General features: G+C 37.4%; 1 protein-coding gene across 4 annotated transcripts in view; it reads right to left on the bottom strand.

Moving 5' to 3' along the window:
• Positions 1-236: 236 nt before the first annotated feature.
• SPAST (spastin) overlaps positions 237-19,868 on the bottom strand; it is a 30,878-nt gene continuing 11,246 nt past the window's right edge. For all 4 annotated transcript variants that reach the window (XM_088524170.1, XM_088524171.1, XM_010227316.2 and 1 more), the window contains 13 exons: positions 16,436-16,623; positions 15,358-15,491; positions 14,984-15,077; positions 12,598-12,672; positions 10,867-10,938; positions 10,287-10,362; positions 9,615-9,706; positions 7,848-7,927; positions 6,747-6,789; positions 6,008-6,087; positions 3,134-3,204; positions 1,339-1,379; positions 237-476 (listed from right to left, as the gene is read on the bottom strand). In XM_088524170.1, the coding sequence (XP_088380296.1) occupies positions 354-476; positions 1,339-1,379; positions 3,134-3,204; positions 6,008-6,087; positions 6,747-6,789; positions 7,848-7,927; positions 9,615-9,706; positions 10,287-10,362; positions 10,867-10,938; positions 12,598-12,672; positions 14,984-15,077; positions 15,358-15,491; positions 16,436-16,623 (1,169 nt within the window). In that variant the 3' untranslated portion in view covers positions 237-353. The remainder of the gene's footprint in view (positions 477-1,338; positions 1,380-3,133; positions 3,205-6,007; positions 6,088-6,746; positions 6,790-7,847; positions 7,928-9,614; positions 9,707-10,286; positions 10,363-10,866; positions 10,939-12,597; positions 12,673-14,983; positions 15,078-15,357; positions 15,492-16,435; positions 16,624-19,868) is intronic.

The following is a 19,868-nucleotide window of genomic DNA, read 5'->3' as shown; positions in this document are numbered from 1 at the left end:
AATTTAAAAAAAATGAAACAACCCTCTCCCCACTCAACTTAGGGGACGGGTCTTCCAACAATTGGTATCATCAGAACTTTCTAGCAGAAAGAAAATAGAGAAATTAATGTTCAAACCAAGATTGGATTGCTATGAATCTTAACCCAAGTCTTATTGTGCTCTTACTTACACTGTGTAAATCCTAAGTAGCAAGGAGGCCTTGATGAACGCTTTTCACATTATATATTTCTCTTAAGCTCAAGTTTTAGTGCAGATACTTAAAGATCTGTAGAGTCCTGTAAACTCTGGCTGCTTTCCAGTGGTTGGTACCAATCTCTTTTTAGGCAGCACTTTGTCTCACTTTAAATAGTGTTTCACACTGTGGTATCTCCAAAATCCTTGTTCCAGCGAATGTATGCTTCCAGAGTCTGAGGGCTCAAACTGCGCTTTATTTTCTTCAAAGACTCAGTGAAATCTGATAATTTGATATTCCTCATCTAGTTGAAAAGAGAACATCATCAGGATCACAAGGGGTTTATGCACTTTGATTATTCAAGCGCTACTTCCACGCTCATTTCTCAAGAAGTACATTCTATAGGAGCTTCACCAGTGCCGATGCAACAGCTCCTTGCAATTTAACACTACCATCACTTCCTATTTTATTATAAACTAACATACTTGGCAGCAGCAACTTCTGCCTGTTACATGGAGGTGAAATGGTGGCATCGCTTCCTTCCACGAGGTGGCAGAAGGCAGAGCCTACAAGGGCAGGGTCCGAGTAAACAGTAGGATGGTCTGGAGTATTTGCTCTTTGCCCATAGCTCTACGGGTAACAAAGCTACTTTATAATGTTCCATGGAAATTATTTATATATAACTCATATACACACACTATACCTATACACCAGAGCTATTAAAAAAAGTTTAAGATGCCTTTTGTTCTATATAAAGAAATAGGGGAAAACCCCTCATTTAACATACTTCTGAAAATGATTTGGAGGCACTGACACTATAAGAAGATAAAAGCCAAGCCTCTTCATATCATCCCAATAGATCACAGATCAAGTTGCAGTTAAGAGTAAGGGAAAAGTTAGTGAAGCCTAATGAAACAGCAGCAGAGACCGGCTATCATAACAGCTGCTTTACAGCCCAATATCCAAGCTGCACAGAATTTTCTTTTATCAACATTTTTAAAGAATTTTCTTCAATGACTAGGTGTTAAACCCTAAAGGTAACACTAAATATATATATATGCGCTAGGTATTTCATATGGTATTATGCTTAAAAGAGGAATCTTAACATTTTCTAGTATCCATGTGTCCTACTCAAAGGAGAAAATACACCTGCTAGAAGAGCATACCTCACTGGCAGACATATTCTTCACCTGCTCTGGCTTTAGTTCTGTAAAGAGGAAAAAGTCAGTCATCTTCATAAGAAAAACTTTAATCACTTCTGACAACTAAAGCATATTAAAAAGCAATTTTAATCTGGAGAAAAAAAAAAAGAAAAAAAACACAGCTAAAAAGGTATCTCTCAGCCTCATCATATTCCATCTACACTTACTCTAAAATGTGGTAAACAGAAGTAGATTTGTGCAAAATTAGAAAACAAGCCATCTGGCATTCAGCTCATTAGTACAGCTGTCTTCTCTCCAATCAAAACAGGTTCACTTCTGTACTTTGTGGATAAATGCTTGCAGATGTGGTATTGTTAAAACAAAAACACAAAGGCCTGCACAGGCAAACACAAAATCCTATCAGCTGCTGCTCACCCTCGAGGCCGCTCAGCAGGCGTCTCCCACACACTCGTGCAGCTCCGTGCACGGGGCTTGAACCCCCCGGGCCGGAAGGTCCACGGTGTTTTTCGGCACTTCCTCCCCACACATCAGCTCCAGACCCAGCCTGCTCTCACCACGCCACAAACTGAAACCACCTCCTTCCTGCTGTGGTAGAGGAAATGGCAACTAGGCCCAGGAGCTTCTCTGCTTATTCCTGGAAGCCACAACTCCACTCCTCTCCTCCAAAACGTGCCTATTTCTATTCTGAGCACTTTCGTGAAACAAAAAGATGGGATCAGCCAAACATACAGAAGGAAAATCAGGCAGGACACCAACTAGCATCTTGCCATTTGCAGCACTGGTGGGACTTCATCATTTTAGCACCCTGAGGCACGCCACAGATTTTGCCTGTAGCAGTGTCATAGTATTGGCATTACCATCACTCCTTCACACTTGGTTGTGTGGGTACAAGAATGGCAAAAATCTAGGAAGTGTCAGCAAGGCTGACAGTACGAACATCCTAGGGGAAAAAAAATGCTTATATGAAAGCCTGAAACAGGTAGAAGGAATAAGGGGTCACACAACACTTTCTTTTTCTTCCCCCCCAGAATGGACTTCCACATGAAGCAGTTTTTCAGCAAAGTCTGCTTAGCTAAAGGCATGTATTAATTCAGCCATTTTAAATAAATATTTTTAAAGTATTCAGGAGATCTGAATCTGAGAGAGCCATTTATTATAGAGGTATTTCCCAATTCTCACACAGGATTTTGGGACATGTACCTTAATATTTCAACATTTAAGAAAACGTGTCAAGGTAACAGACAAGCACCTTCTTTCAAAGAATGTAGCACATGGATATGGGTAAAACTGTATTACATAAAGCACACACACGTACACACACAGCCCTCTCCCTTGAAACTTTTACAGGGGTTGCAACGACTGATTTGCACATAATACAACTATACTCCAGAGTATTTCAGTCTGACTGCACTTAATATCTTTCTGCCAGGTTAATATATCTGAAAATAGAAAACTAGAATCAAGTCTTTTGCAATCTTTTCACAAAAATCATTCTGGCGATCCCCATTCAATAAGACTAGCTCCTTTTGATGTGGCTACTAGAGGCTAAACAGCTAGTGAAACGGAAGGATTTTTTGTTTGTTTTAAACATTCACTTTGCATTAATACCCTGTTTTGCAAAGCTCGATATGTCCCATGAAAAACAAAGACAGGTAAAACAAATTAAGTCATAATCATCACCGGAATCCCAGTCTGGTATCAAGTAGCTTTAGAAATAAGAAGTCAGGCCAATCAAACCATAACCTTTTCCCCCCTTCCTCTCCCCTTATGGTTTTAGACCAAAGGCCGTGCAGCTTACCTCGAATGGGACCAAGTGCTGCATCCTTGGCTAATGCAGTCAAATCACTTCCAGAGTACCCATCTGTCATTCTTTGTGAAGAGATTGGAGAAAAAAAATTTTAAAAAAAAGAGAAGAAAGGAAACAAATGCTTAAAGTCTCTTCATTTTAACAGCAGATGATTACAACAAGAAATACCATTTATGTCATTCTGCAATTTTAATAGATCAGAAGTACATTTGACATACAGATCTGTGGTTAGAGGACTTTTCCAGATTGAATTTAAATATAGTACTCAATTCCTAGGAAAAAGAGAGCAACCAATGAGGATCTGGAAATGAAAACCAATCTCTACCATACTACTGTTTGTACTAAAGAAATGCCCTACCATTAGTTATTATTTGTTGCAGGTTGATATAAAAGTAGAAACTCAACTCTCCTGTATTCTTTCTGCTCCATCAGTAGTCCTAGAACCAAATAACAAATGCACTTGGTATGATCAGTTTTCTGATGAAAACAAACAATATGCAGTTTTAGGTGACTCTGGAGACGGAGAAAGTAAAACACACACAAGTACTACTGCAAACTGCACAAGATTATCTCAGTTTGCAAATAATAGTTTCACAGTGTGCCACTCATGGAAAGTCATGGTACAGCATCATTTCTGCTGTAAATGCCTTTTTTAAAGTTTAGTAACAGATAGGCTCTTAAAGTGCAAATTGCAAATTCTGAACAGCTCATGGTTGATGAAAACCACACTCTGAGAAGCTTGCCAAGTACTTTATCAGACTATTAAAACAGTCTAGAGACCCGTTTTCCATACGGAAACTATAAAAATGTCAGGTCTGGCTCACTAGCCAACCCCAAATTTAAGATCACAGCTTAAAAGGGGAAATGCTAAAAACCAGGAATAGAATGAGAGTCCTCACAGCTGCAACCATCCGAGCCACAGCCTCAGTACTTAAAGCCTAAATATTTTTCACATTTAACTGCAAATAACAATGATTTTTTTCCGCTTGAAAAGGAGTATTTAAAAAAATGAATTCTATAAATTGGATTATGGGTGAGCACATGCATCAGACATTTTGGTTATTTTCTGTTTGTGACCTATGCCAAAATCAGGTAAGATTCAAAAACCTTTTGATTTATTCCATTCTTCATTTCATTCAGACTTTCCTAACAACAATACCAAGCACGTGATAGTTCTTCCGAGTGTCTAAACAGTAGCTCCTCAGCTGGGTTGAACTTGAGCCATTCTTTAATGAACAGGTGGTTTATCATGGATTATTTCAATTCTCATAGCCAAGGTTGTTGTTTAATTTACCAGTGATCTGTTCAGGATCCCACATGTGAGGATCCAGCAACAGTAGCCAGCAATAGCTTGTATATTACAAGTTCAATTGATTAAAAAAAGAAAAACTCCTGAAGTGAACTGAAAGCAAGATATATTGTTATCAGTTGTTTCTTTACCATTTGACAGGCAGAGATATGGATAACTCGAATTCTGAGTATCACAACAAAGAAATCAAAGCAAAGACCCCTGCTCTCCGAGAGCTTAACATGTATTTTCCAAGTTACCTAACAAAATATTTCAATATTAAAGTTATCCAATGAAACAGGAGGCCATCAATAAATACTTCGCAAAACTCGCAAAAGTAGGAGCAAGGATTAGCTGAAGAAAACTGTAACAACAACAAAAACAGGAAAACAAATAGCTTTATCAAACTGTGGCTGGCAAAAAGATTGACTGCTCAGGCTTTTACAGTTTTTGGAAAAGACATGGAAGAGAAAAGAGTTCACAAAATGAAGTCTGTTGCACACTAATCTCTCTCTAACCAAAAGATGGCAGAGAAAGCATCCTCAACCTCAGTACTGCGGATAAATTCTTTAAAAATTACATGCTTATGTTGCACTTGTAATGAGGTGCATAAATCTGCATTTAGAATGCAAATCATCATGTTTTTTCTTCAGTTAGCTATTACGGCAGTCTAGGTACAGCTCCAGCTATTCTCCTTCAAGTTCAGACCTTATTTCTTCACTTGGATTATAGATCCGATTTCTGTAATGCTGCTAACACAATGAGATGGGCAAACACCACATCCAACAGAGTATTCGCTGCTTCTGGACCACCACAAATGGAACAAGAGACTGAACTGCAGCCACTTGAACATTTTTAGTATCTCACATTATTTTTTCCCCCTCTCTTCTGACCTAGGCACTTTACCTACTTTTCCATCTAGCTTACATGATACCCATTACAAATGCTGTGTAGGAAAAGCAGGTATTTCATCTGAGAAAATAAACAGTAGCATTCTATCAATTTAATAATGAGAAAACATTAAAACAATAGTTTTCATAATAGGAAGGGCATTTCACCAATTTTTTTTCCAATTAAATATAAAACATGAATTAAAATATTGGCAGAATTGAAGTTAACCAATGCTTACGACCTGGCAATGCCTTCGAAAAAAATAGACAAGCAGAGAAGAAAACAAAACAACACACACACAAAATGGCTATTTCTTATTCAACACCCATTTCAAGTGGAAAACTGGTACTATCTTTTGGCATCAGGAAAGAAAGCTGGATTGCCTGGGGCACGGGTGGGGAGATACTTCTCACTCCCTTCTCAGAAATGTTTCAACAATAAACCTGGGCAAGAGAGGAGGGGAGGAAAAAAAATCCACACCATTTATATAAAAGCATATGGGAAGCACACTTTCAGATGGCTTGACGGGAAAACCTTTTTCTGATGTCTTCTAAAGTCTTTCCAAAAATGCAAGCAATTCATTCTCAGAAAGTTTTGTCACTAGCCGATGCTTAACACCAGTTACATTCAGAATTACTATAATAGTATGAATTGATGCAGTACAAGAGTATATTTAAAGTACTCACCTAGCTAGTTGTGCCAGCTCTTTTTGGGTCAGTGGACTTCCTTGCTTGCTTAAGAGATTTTTTAGCAAAATCAATCTTGTCTGAAAAGAAGATACATTTATCAGATCAAATAAACTTATTGTTATGATACACAGTTTACATTCTCTTGTAACAATAAAGCTACGTGTTTAGCAAGTTAGGTTTGTGCCTCACTAGTATCAACTTGCCTATAAACTTTTTCATTACAATGTATATGATAATCTCTTGAGAGGAAAAGATAAATTTGATAATTAGATGAAAGGTCCAACTGGTTGAAGGTTCCAGTTCTAAACAGGTACTAAATAATACGCTAGAATCATCATCAAAAGCCTTGATCTGATGTGCAGTTTTCTGAAAGCAGTGTTCTTCAGCTGCTTTCATCTTCTGCAATAAACTCTCTCTAACCAGGCAAGCCTGCTCCTGCAAGCCCTATTCCAGGCTTGCTTGTGCCTGCTTGTATAAGCAACACCTCACTAACCAAGAAACATGGAGAAATTACAAAATTACTACCAGATTTACTAGTAGTAAGCGTACCAAAATGTTGCAGTTTAAAACAGTCATGAGAATTAAAGCACAATGTATATGGTCAAGTATGGTCAAGAGTTAATTCACCAGATTGTTAGCTGGGATCATTCACTAGAACAAGTTATACACAGCCTATAAAATACAGTTTATTTCACCAAATTGATCTAGAAGAAAATGAATGTAAACCAATACTTACTTCCTCATTTGGTAAAGAAACATACACCCGTTTGGTGAATCGCCTTTAACAAAACAAACAAAAAAAACCCACAGTCAGAAATTGTTTTTTTAATGACCTCGCGCCATTAGATGAGGCATTTGACCTGGATATGATATGAGTTAGTAGCAACAAAATCAACTGTGTTCACAGCAAATATTGAGTATGAAATTATAGAAATCGGAATAGATATTATTCTTAATAATCCCATTAGTGGACTCAAAAACAAGAAACAGCAGAGTGTTGTTGGCTACGGTTTCATCTTCTCAGCAGGCTAAGTCAGACAGCAGAGGAGTCTAAAGTGTACATGACAACCTTCTCACCCTTCCTTGCATTATGTGACTGCGTTGTGTGACTTTTCTACTCATTGGAAGAGCTAAGCTTTTTCTAGGAAGCACTCTCTATGGCCAAGCTAACAGCAATTCCCACAGACACCATGTTGCTTTGATAAATGAGTAATATTGACAGCAAAGGCATGAGCTGTTAGTGACACCTTATTCTTAACAAGGTCACGAAAACTCTTCCCACACTGAAAACCTCCTAAAGGTTCTTCAACAAAATGAAGCATTTCTTCATTGCACAAAATTAGCATTTTTTAATTTGTTTAGAGTTGACAAGCCAGTTTCTCTCAGTCAAAAATGGAGAATTAAGTATGAGAATTTGTTGCAAAGAAGGCCTAAAGGCAAATCTAATGTAAGTGCATGGGAGGTACCACTGCTTGCCTGTAATTGCACAAATGAAGTGTCAGAGAAGCAATATTACATTTCACTAGTGAAACTACTTCCTTTAGCCTGCCATTAAAATCCAAACAAGGTAAGCAGCAGTGCATAAGATAAACAGGTTATGAAATCCTGACTCGGTCTCACCAGACGCTGTTTTCAGATGACTTCAAAACCATTGTGCTTGTGTTCAGGCATGTGAAAGGAAGAGGGGCACCTCTCTGAGAAGTTAAACTTAACATTCCTAAAAAACCTTTTTTCATAGTCCAAAACTTAAAACAATCAATCACTAAGTATCAACACCTGCTGTTCATAATAAGCATCATATTCTTGTATTCAAATAAAGGAAGAGACATTTTGATACCTGAGAACAGCATCATCAAGCTCCTGTGGCCTGTTGGTTGCTCCCATCACTAGTATTCTGTCCTCTCCAGAAGACTGCACCTATAATGTAGGGGGACCAGCTTTTGGTTTATGTTTAGTAATGCAACAAAACCAGTTAAAGTTTGTCATGTACTCAGTGCATTGATGGAATCTTACTGTAAAAATGCTCACATGTGTTATGCTTTGTAGCTACAAATTAAGAAAAACTTTACACCCTGCATTTACTTCCTTCCCCTTACCCCCAAATACTTGCTGTCAAGGTACATTCCTTGAAAAATCTTGCAAGGGCACAAATGTTGCTCTGCAATTACACTTTGTAACACTGCAGAAAGACCACAAAAGCATTCAAAAATTCAGAGATCCAGAAATAGTTACATTAAAAAAAGAAAAAAAAAGCAAGACGCTTGTGTGTTTTTAAAACCTAACATTGTTTTGAAGTCTACAAATAAGGAAATGAAAACTTTGGGCTAAAGCACAGCCAGAACCACTACACCACATCAGGAATCCATCTGACAAAAGTCTTGCCAGAAGCTAGAAATCAAAATGAGTAGTTATTCAATACTATACAGATCTGTAGTCAATTGCAAGACTTGGTTTATATCCAAGATTTTGAAGGTTTACAGCTTCCAGACTGCAGAGAAAACATTAGATTACCAGAGACTTTACATCATTCATCCGTTGTCAAATTCCTTACGGACTTGCTAAATCTTTGGACACACTAAGACAACAATAAGTAACAGTATTAAGAAAATAACTGTTTAATACAAATACATCTTGATTTTAAGATTTCTTACTACGTCTGATTTTCCCCTACTCATTTTATTAAATAAAAAAATGGAGGGAGGAAGAAAGGATAAGACTTATTTCTGTACATTAGTGTCATGCTGCATTATCCATCCCAATTCATCTCCCTCTAGACAAATTTCTCCCAATCTTGCCCACCGTTGTCACCTCCTTCTGTACCCTTCCACCCTTCCTCCTTCACTGTATTAATGGAGTAACAACAAACAGTACTACCTAACAGAATACATTGCAATTTTCATTTGCCCGTTTTTTTTTTCCCAACCACATAACCATGAAACCTAAATATCCAGTTCCTTTACCGGAGTATTGCATGTGTGTTTTATTATTCTTTTTGTATCTTGACATTATTGGGTTGAGATAAGGAGAAAAGAGAAATCAATAGCTCATTAAAAACCATACTAATAGAGATGCGTGTTAGAGCAGTATAAATCAATGGTCAGAACTTGTCAGTTTGAAATCCGAGTTTCACATCATCTCTTTACAAGCAGCATGCTTTTATGACTTGTCCCTCCTTAAAGAAAAGACGATATGAAAAACCAGTTAATATTCTTTTACTTTGCTAGACTGAAGACCTGCACTTCAGCAAAACATGTCGTTGCAAACAAGGATTTAACTGCTCAATCCACAAGTGCCCCCTTTGCCCTGTAAGGACATTTGTTCACAGCTACGTCATTATCCTTTTTTCTCTTATTTGTCCAACCAGTCTTTCAACCTGCCATTTCAGCTCATCTCCAAATTACTCGCTGTTATCCTTCACTCTAGACTAACTTTTCCAGTTAGCAGGTAAAACACGAACAGCAAAGAGAAGAAAAAAAAAAAAGAAACTGACAGAGATAAACCTGAAGAGCCAAATCCTATTTGTGCTACACTTGCAGCTTGTATTGACACCCAGTACATTAGTCAATTCAACAAAATCAAACAATGCCCAAGACTAGATACTTACACCATCAAATTCTATCAAAAATTCTGTTTTTAGACGTCTACTAGCATCATGTTCACCCTCTCTTCTTTCACACAAAAGGCTATCAACTTCATCTAAAAAAATAAAAAAATAAAACAAATCTTAGTTAGGCTTTCAAGATTAAAGCCCTCATATTTGCCTAAGTTACTTTCTTCATACAAGGCTCTAGCAAGAAAGCTGAAATATTCATTCCCCAGCAGACAGAGGTCTTAGTAAATAGATTTCTCATCCCACCATGTGTTGCCCTTTAAACATATTCTACCAACCACAGATAAAAAGTAAAAAGAAAAAAAAAATCTGTTGGATAATGGACTGCACCTAGCACAAGCAAAACCCATTTTCATGTTTCTAGTGTAATACACTAGAATTACACTACACTTCTGTAATACATATTGCTTTGGAGAAGTAGTATAACCTGGGTGCTTTTGAGGACATTTGCTGCTGGTTATTAACATCAACTGAGTAACAGAATAGAAATCAAACACACTGTCTATATGGAACTGTCTATATGGATTAGTCTGCCAGTTATCACAGAGACTGGTTTACTTTTCTAGCTCTGGACTGCAGAATTACCCTCCAGAAGTTTACCTGACCCTAACAAAGTCTGTATGTTTATGAAACTACACAGGGAGTTAACAGCATTTAAGGTCTTACCTATAAAAATTATAGAAGGCTGAAGTTCTCTGGCTACTGCAAACAGAGCACGCACCAGTTTCTCTCCTTCACCCACCTAAAAACAATGAATTGTTTTATTATAAAATAAAATTTATTACCAGAGAGCTAACATAAGGACATGCAGAAAACATTGCTTACAAATCGCGATAGTCAATCCATTCTTATACTCCTCAGATTTCCATCAGTTCAGTGTAACACAGAGCAGCATTATTTCAGTCTCAAAAGAAACATTAGAGCTTTACTAGTTATTTCAGTCAGAACTTTTAAAGAGAGTTTGGTGCCTACACATCAAGAGGAGCTTAGGCACCCTCTTCCTGTACATTTTCATGGGGTAGGCAAGACCCACAAGCACTCTTCTGTTTGACAGCAAGGGTCATCCTGAACTAGAAAAGCCCTTAAGATATATCGGAAGCATAGAAGAAGAAAATCTTGACTTCATCAGCCACTTTTCTACAGTTACTTGCAACAAATTGACCAAGGACTCCTCACAAGTCCCTTGCCTTCTTAAGCGACAAATATAATTACTTTCAAATTAACATGACTTAGAGCTGCTACTTACATATTTTGAAGTTAGGCTTGCTGCACTTATATTAAAGAAAGTAGCATTTGATTCTGCAGCAACTGCTTTGGCCTGGTAGGAGAAAAAAGAACACAATGTCATATAGAAGGTAAGCTGTTTTCTTTTACAAATTTTTAAACAGATTTCATGTAAATGCACATTGTGCGGGAAAGCAAACACCCATACGGACACAGTTCTGATAGCTCAAAACCCTATACAGATACATTTCCATACACTCTCTGAATTCTTCTAAACTCGGTACTCATTCTCAAAGGTCAAAAGCACACATGGTGAGGAATATAGTGTTACTCTCTGATTACTACTTGAAGGCTGCTGAGACGGCTTGCAAGCAGTTATTTCAGACTATGCTCATCAAACCTGCAAGCCTCTCTGCTTCTGAAGCTGTCACTCATGTCCTAATTGATGATAAAAAAGAAGCACTTTCCTTTAAAGGGAACATCTTGTGAATGTTGCAGAAAGTGTCTCTGGAGGCCACTTAAAAATAGGAATGGATAATGGTCCAACCACTAGAGATGCCCTTATATTTCTCTAATCATAACTCTATAACCAAATATAACTCGCTCACTGAAGAATACAAGTCTCCAACTCTTCTCAAAAATGTATCCAGCAAACATTTAAAACAGCTAAAATTCAATTAGTGTGATAATTTAGTCAGATCAAACTACATTAACAATTTCACCTTTCTTTCCTGTCTATCCTTACAAAGCCTGTTTCCAGAGAAAAGCTAGGAAAGAATCAGTTCAGCCAAAACACTTCCAGAGCACCCTCACAACAGCTTCACCCTATCCAATAGATAACTTTACGATCTACGTGGCCAGGCAATCACAACAGGCGCAGCAGAGGCTGCCGCGCGAGCCGCGCGCTCGGGCCCCGCGCGCTGCGGGGACGCGACGCTCCCGGCGGCTGCTGGGCAGTCTGGCTGCAGCCCCCGACCTGCCGCGCCAGGCACGAGCGGCCGAACGCTCCTGCAGGAACCCACAACGTAAGGGATTTACCACAGCACTGCGTTCTCTAGAAAAAGAAGCTTGGACTTGCTGATTAAAGTTTTAAAATATGGCGAGATTGTACAGAATTAAATTCAAGAACGGCTTAGCAGTTTAGTCCCTCCCTACCCAAAAAAGAAACTACCTACAGGTAAGAAAAAAATGGTATTTTCAAATTAAACTGAAACCATAACACAAATCCAGAAAGAGTTTATAGATCACTAATACAACACCTGTAACACCAAGAATCTTTTCTCATTTAAGAGTCTGGAAGTGCTCTGTTGAATTCATTCCAGTGCCACTGACCACAACAGTTTCATCACCACCTTCACCCCTCCAGTGAACTCTCCAGCATACGCCACAGCAAGCTTACTCCAAACTCTTCAAAGTCAAGAAAATTTTCCAGTGTTGTGATTCACTTTACTTTTGAAAACGTGAGCAAAATATACCAAAAGTTGTGGGCACTCAGACATATACACACATTGGAGGTAGCTCCCCAAATAGTTCCAACAATGTGCAAACACTGCACTAAAACTATCCTATTGAAACACAAAATATAAAATAAAATGTCTGCAGGACATATATGAGAAGCCACCTGCTTATTAGCATTTGCTGAGAATCGTGCAACATAAAACAAGACTGAAGAACAGTGAAGTTGAGACACTGAAAGCCACCAATCCATGGTTATCTGTTATGCCCATCAACTCTTGCATGCAGTAGTTCTTACCAACATTGTCTTCCCATTTCCTGGAGGGCCAAACAGCAACAATCCTCGTGCAGGAGCTCTAAGCCCGGTAAATAACTGAAAAATGCATCATAGGTTACCTTCAAAGAGATAAACTGTTACAAACCTAGTATGTGCACACTTGGACTTATTCCTTGGACTCAGTAGGTTTTTGTAAAACGGTACAAATCTTATTTTGCTTTAGTTCTTTGAAGCAAATCATGCATCTATCAGCTGTGCTTATGTGCTTAGAGGAGAAAAATAAATTACTCGGGGGAGATTTTTATTTCCTATTACGAGCTGGAGCTAATGCACATGTCACTATTGTTTCCCCACACACTAGATAAGTCATGATCATTCTGTGCACAGATGTACTAACATGCCTCAAGGCAGACAGTCCATTAAGTTTAAAGCATTAAAGTTAAAAAAGTAGCCCATGCATGCACATACATGTGTGGGACAGAACACAGAGCAGCAAAGGCCCTATTAACTCCAGAGGGGGAAAAAAAAAAAAAAAAAAAAAGATTCACATGCCTCAATTCTTCTTTCAATGAGACTTAGGTTTTGGTCCAAGACTACTTGAAATTTTACTTAATAAGCACCTACTCTCTCCAAACTCCCTTTTATCACTCATCATCTTTTCCCTCCCATTTTGCAATGTATTTTTTTTGACACAGTATGAAATTGCACCAATCACAGATGACATAATGGCAACCAAATCTACAAACTCACAGAATAAATCTCCTCCTCTTTTTTTTTCTTGTCTGTTATCCCCCAGTGCTTTACCTTAGCACTTTCTGGAGAATTTTACAGTACCATTTATGAACCTCACACTTACTACTCCATTTTAGCCTCCAGTAATTCCTTAGCATAAAATTGGAATAGACAAGAATCAGCAATATAAACTATATCTAGTTTGTAGTCAGATGACATTCCATTTTAAGAAGTGATTGCATTACAAGTTTACCCTGTCTGAGATAATCAACATGCATTTTTTCCCCTACTATTTCATCTTTCACAATATTTAGGTTATGCTTGATCCTCTCCATTCACCTCAGTTCTTTCTTTCCTGCAAAAAATACCATCGATTTGTTTATATATAAAGATGCAGGCACAAAAGGCTATTACAATGAACATTGTAGTAGTATTTAATTGAATAAACACTCCCCTATAATTCCACAGCCATCATGTCCTTTATTTTTTTAATAAAAGAAACTTAAACCACTTTTTTTCCTAAGGTATGACGTTTAAAAAATTACACGTTACTCTGTTCTTTTACAGATGCTCTGCATTTCAAACTACCCCAAGGTCAGGCCTACCGATAGCTCTAGAATTAACGAAAAGTCCTCCCTGAAACTATCAGCTATTCTCAGAAGAGCCATAACTGTTTCAAACCCTATATGTCAAGGACCTTCCCACCCAGCGCACTGTACAAGCATTACTAAACAAACTGGACATCCTAAAGCGCCTAAAGCACTCTAACACTGAGACACTGGAATGAGATTTTCCTTCTGCAGGAGAACACCAGAACCTGCATATTTGATGTGAAAATTTTGTTTTCATCTGGCTTATTACTTCTGTGATTCTATACCATGTTTGGGTTTCCTTCTGCTACCCTTTAAATCCAGAAGTGGTATTAAAAGGAAACTGGAAGACAACACAACTCCAATTAACAGTCAGTATCTCTTTCTTTCACACATAGAAACCTGCATGCAGTTACTGCAAGTTTCCATCAAGATCAACATTTTTAGCAGCTAACCAATTAAAAAACACAAAATCCCTTTAAGTGGCTCATAAAATTCCACTGTGATGCTGGCAGACCTGAGCCTAACAGAAGCCTGAATAACCCATTCCCGTCAAGCCCAGTAAGACTAAACCCATCCCCAAATGTTATACACCTGAATGTACTTGCTTGTTCAGTACTGTATTTGCCTGGTGAGAACAGGGCTGTTCCAGAATATCTAAAAACCCATGTGGAGAATGTGACCTCAACACCGATGCGTAAGTTAGGAGATCTCATCTGTTTCACTCCAGTTTTGAGCTTTGCCTCTTACATTTTCATCCATGGTTGGCTGAAGAGCTTATCATCTAGAACAGTCAGCTTCGGTAATTTTCTATCTTTTTTTTTTTTTTTAAATAATTGTTTGTTGAGAAAGTATTCACCTCAGTTGATCTTTTGCTCAGTCAATGTAGGAAAAAGAATGAACTTCATAGCAGTATTTTAAACACACGTTCTTTATCCTCCTTTTTCAGGAGGACTATCACCACCCAGCTATCGAAAGTCATCACAAGCAGCACAGACAGGATTCAAGAATCACCACTTCACGTGTGAAGTACAATACATTTCTTTGATTCTACCCCAGAAACATAACAATACTCAATTGCTTACCTCAGGTCTAAGAGAAGGAAGGATAACAATCTCTTGCAAAGCTTGCTTAGCCAGTTCCTGCCCAGCAATATCATCAAATTTGACAGCTGGCCCACTAACAAAGAAATGAAAGGCTAATTAGTCCAACAATGAGCTACTTCTTGGCTGCAGCTGACTGGTTTAATGCATTTGACAGAACTATTCTGAAGTGAAGTACAAGTGACTAGGCTACACATTTCACAGTATAAGCATTTATTTGACTTTTGATTCTTTTAGTCAAGTAGAAAGAAAAAATGCTTTTTTTAATTGCTAAGAGGACCGGGATTGTATGCAATACAGAAACAAATTCAAGAAGGTACTGTAGTATAGAAGAACCCACTTTTCTTCAGATTTACCTGTCAACAATTTCATTCAAGATGAGATTAGCAAGATTACTGTCCACATTTCTAAATATCTTTGTGTCTTTCTTTTTTCGAGCAGCAGGGGTAGGAGTTGAAGGCTTATTTGTTCTGCTGTTTTTAGGAGCAGCCTTGAGTGGCGGAGGCGGGTAGAAAAGAAAAATAAAACAAGAAGATTTTATAGCATATTGTTTTAAAAAAACTACACTCCATTTTCTCATGTAAAAAATTAACTTATTAACATATATCAGATATTGTTATATTACATTTTACTACAAATCACAATATTATATTCAGCCATAGGTACAGCATCTTAGACTCCAGAAGATGTCTTTTTCTAATATTAAACTGAGATCTATAAAGAAAATTAGTTTTAAGGTGTACACCAAAAATAAGGCAGTCATGTATTCCCAGAACATATAAGCAAAAATATCTACCACTGTAAAACCCTAATAACAGGCCCCTTAAGTGCCCTCCTATTACAGCAGCAATATTCAAGTTCATGCTCTTTTCCTCCCCATTTTTCTCATCTTTGTTCTACTTTGCTGTGGTATGAGAAGGGGATGGACATAAGAAGCAAAGGAGCAGCATTTTTCTGCCTTATTACTACATGATTTAATACTTCAATCACAATCTAATCATAGCTAGCCTTCCAACGTGGCTACAATGGAACCTGTGCATGCACACTCCACTTGTGAAAGGACTTACTGGAAACGCTCTGCAGTTCTGAACTAAAATTTACTTCCTATATCATTTATACACTAAGAAAATATCTATCTTTAGTTAGGCATGCCTCAATTTCCTATGCAGATCTCAAAATAAAGTATTATGTTCAGTATTACCATTACAGTTAAATGTCATCTTTTACACTTTCTGGTTTCTAAAATTGGCTCCAGAACTTAGCCTAGAGTCTTTAAAATTAGTCTTAGTTTAGAGCCTAGCATTTAATTTTACAAAACCATATATTTGTTATCAGACCACTACAAAACTACAGTAGAAGTAATGAATCTAGAGTTTGTTCTGGATTTTGCATGACCTGTCCGGGCATGTCTAAGTACCTCCACCCTCCGCATACCTTGTGAGCGGATGTTGCAGGATTAGCTGCTGGTCTAGATACAGAAGACGACGATATCCCACTGTAGCTAGGTGTTCTGTGGTGACCTGAAAGGCCTGTGGATCCAGTTTTTGCAACAGTTTTTGAACGGGGAAGGGAATTACTCGTGTGTGTTAATGGATCCTTCTTTTTCGGAACTGCTCCGCTCTCTACAAAGAAAACCAAAGTCATGAGAAGATGTTTCAGCAGTCGTACTAACCAGCACTCATTCTTTTAGCATCAACTCCCACCTGAAGATAACACTGTTCACACATATAACATAGAATAATGTAAACTCTATACAAAGGCTTACAGCACTTTCAAAGAATTATTTAGCTTTCTGATAGAGTAAATTTTGAATTTTTTTAGAAGCTCTCAAAATCTACAGCTATCTTAGAAACACTGGTGAAGTTCAATTAGAAGTCCTCCAACAAGGAAAGAGCACCTGCTGTTACCTGAGAGAAGCAGACAGAACACAGACCAAAAGATTATTTCCCCCAGAACTTTTGAAAGTTATTATTATAAGTGCCCAAATTTCAATCCACTAGATTCAGAGCATCCATTCCCTAAGTGATGCAAGTAGGCTTGCTACTTTGGATGCTAGCTAACAATTTGTCAAGCATCTTCTATGCATAGAAGCTTTACTAAGGGTTTTAGTTTGGGAAAAGTAACAGTTGTAACTCAATGTAACTATTAGAAACTTTTTGCTTACTACTTTGATTCATTTCAGAAATCTGAAAGGGTAAGTTAATTTTGAATGAATAGTTCTGCAGCAGCTTACCTTCCTACTTTCAAAATTAATCTTAAACTTTGCAACATTAAATTCAAACAAGATGCATCATTTTCTTCAGGTTTATTCACATCCACCTTCATGTTGGAGCATGAAGATGTCAGACTTGATGACTGAAAGTTCAGCATAGTAATCACAGATGATAAAACTAAAAAAAGGCTATTTTGATCAAGAAGAAAGGAAGTAGGTGCTTATTCCTCCATGCAACCCCCATGGAGGATGTAGAAATCAAGGTTCATTGGCTCAGACATGGCAAACATAAAGCATCAGGACACAGACTAAAGGTAAGAACACCCTTTAGAAAGCTAAGCACACAGGCTGGCCAAGGTAGTTAATGTCTGCAGCACCACAGTGGTTAGTGTCGTGCAAATATAGCACTGGCGGCAATATTTCTTAGTTTGTTGGCTGAAATGGAAGCTGTAAATAATGCCTTATTTTATATACTTATAAAAGGCATTAAAGAGAGAATTAAAGGTAGAAGGCTAAAGCCTCAAAGAAGCTCAAGAACAGACCTGAGCTATAAGTTTCTTCGCTAAGGTTTTTTTAAACAGACAATCAACAGGCTGGAGAATGCTGATTTTTAAAGCAGATTAAAGGTTTTATGAAGCATTTTTATTTTATGAAATTGTAGTTCAGAGAAAAAACAATACTTGAAGGTAGAAAGCCTCATTATTTAGAAAGCTGTGTTTAAAAATTCAAGTAGGAATACTTCAGCGAAAAAAACTATTACTAGTTTTAATATGTATTTACTCTTTAGAATGGTTATGTAACTTCTACCATACTTAAAGACCTTTTAAATATATAAAAAACCCTACACACTATTGAGGAGTGAATTCTTATACAGCCTGCAGTTATCCATGTGACTAATTAGGCCAAGAAGCTCCCAAAACAAGCAGGTAGGCATATAAATATATATATAAAATTTCTTTTAAATATATAAAAAACCCTACACACTATTGAGGAGTGAATTCTTATACAGCCTGCAGTTATCCATGTGACTAATTAGGCCAAGAAGCTCCCAAAACAAGCAGGTAGGCAGCCCTCCTTGGGTCACAAAGCTACCCCTTTTAAGAAGCTACAAAAGTTCTGCAGAGGTCGTCATGAACACAGCGACAAATGCACCAACATGCAAAACACAAGGGAACTGGAAGAATACAAGCAACTACATTTACATAGCTGTAAAATGGTTCTTGTAAAAAGGGCCATTTGACTAAATCACTCAGATAAACAGAGCTGGTAAGTTTAAACATTCCTGAACAATAACTTCCAAATCAGAAAAACTCTTCAATTTTACCTTTTAAATTTCAAAGTCAAAAAGCAGCGTATCAATCTATCATAAAAACTAGCTATCCAACACTGAATACTAACATTCAAAATCTATTTTCAGTCTCATTTGTATGGGCTTAAGGACAACATGGAGGAAAAATTATTTATTTGATCAATGTGTTGCTGAATTATCGACCTTTTCCAAATAATCTCCATCTATTAAGAAAGATGCATATGTAAGACATTGCAATTTTCAGCATCATGTATTTTCTCAGGTAAGGAGCACTTCAGGAAGCTGGAAATACAGGGAGAACAGAAAGGGAAAACAGAAATATTTATAAAGCAAATTACAGTTCAGTCTAGCTGAACCTCCAGGAATCAAGACCACTAAGTTTAGACATGCTCTACGGTCATTCCTGATGGGTAACACAGAAAGAAGTGTAAATTAATTACTCTTAAATGTAGGTGCTCTGTTTCAGCACAACAGAGGGACTTCATTGATTATACGATTTCTCAATGAAGAAACATACATAAAGAATTTAATCAAGCCTAGAAATGAAACTGAGAAAGTTCAGTCCATCTATTTAACCTATGAAAAGACTCCCTGTTAAAAAACAAAATTGTTTCATTCAATTTCTAATGTTTCACTTCAATTTATATGTTGCAGCAATAAACGCAAAACCCTCAGGACACTTTTTTTTTTTTTTTTGTACATCACCTACATACCCGTAAGACTGAAAATCTGTCATAAGTGGCTGAAACTTGTCTCCAGCAGCCTTTTGCCAAAGATCTAATTGTTTTACATTGTTGCTCATTGTTGAGCAAGTATCAAGCATACGTACTAATTATAAAAGAAACCACCATATTTCAAGTATATTCAAGACATTGAATAATTTAGTAGTCTACTTCATGTATTTATTGTTAGAGGACAATAGCATGGGCTTGATCATTTTGAATTTACTCTAATTCTTGACTGGATTAAATTTACTGTAAAGTTTCTAGTTAACACCACTGGAACAAAAAGGATGGGTATCAGGTCCAAAGAGCATCCCTGAAACTTTAATCTGGTACTTTAGTTTACAAGATCACAGATTATGATCAAGCTGCATGAGGTTTTCTATTGGTTAAATTATGAGAAGTTACAGAGACAGGTCCCTGATTCCACATTCTTCTTCCTTTATGCATTGAAAAACCAAGTAAGACAAGTCTCAGAGCTGTTTTAAGCTTCTTAGACACCAAAAAAAAAGTCTAAATGAAAAACTAACAGCTCCAGCACAGCAGAAGTGTCCAGCCTTTATGGTCAAAGCCCCCAGATCAGCAGTGCTTAGAAATTCTTCTCATATGCTTGTTGATAACAGA

The sequence above is a fragment of the Tinamus guttatus genome, unplaced genomic scaffold (genome assembly GCF_059628265.1).
Source record: "Tinamus guttatus ecotype Peru unplaced genomic scaffold, ASM5962826v1 Tinamus_guttatus_pri_ptg000208l, whole genome shotgun sequence".
In the NCBI taxonomy this organism is placed as follows: Eukaryota; Metazoa; Chordata; class Aves; order Tinamiformes; family Tinamidae; genus Tinamus; species Tinamus guttatus.
This window is presented reverse-complemented; position numbering and strand designations above follow the sequence as displayed.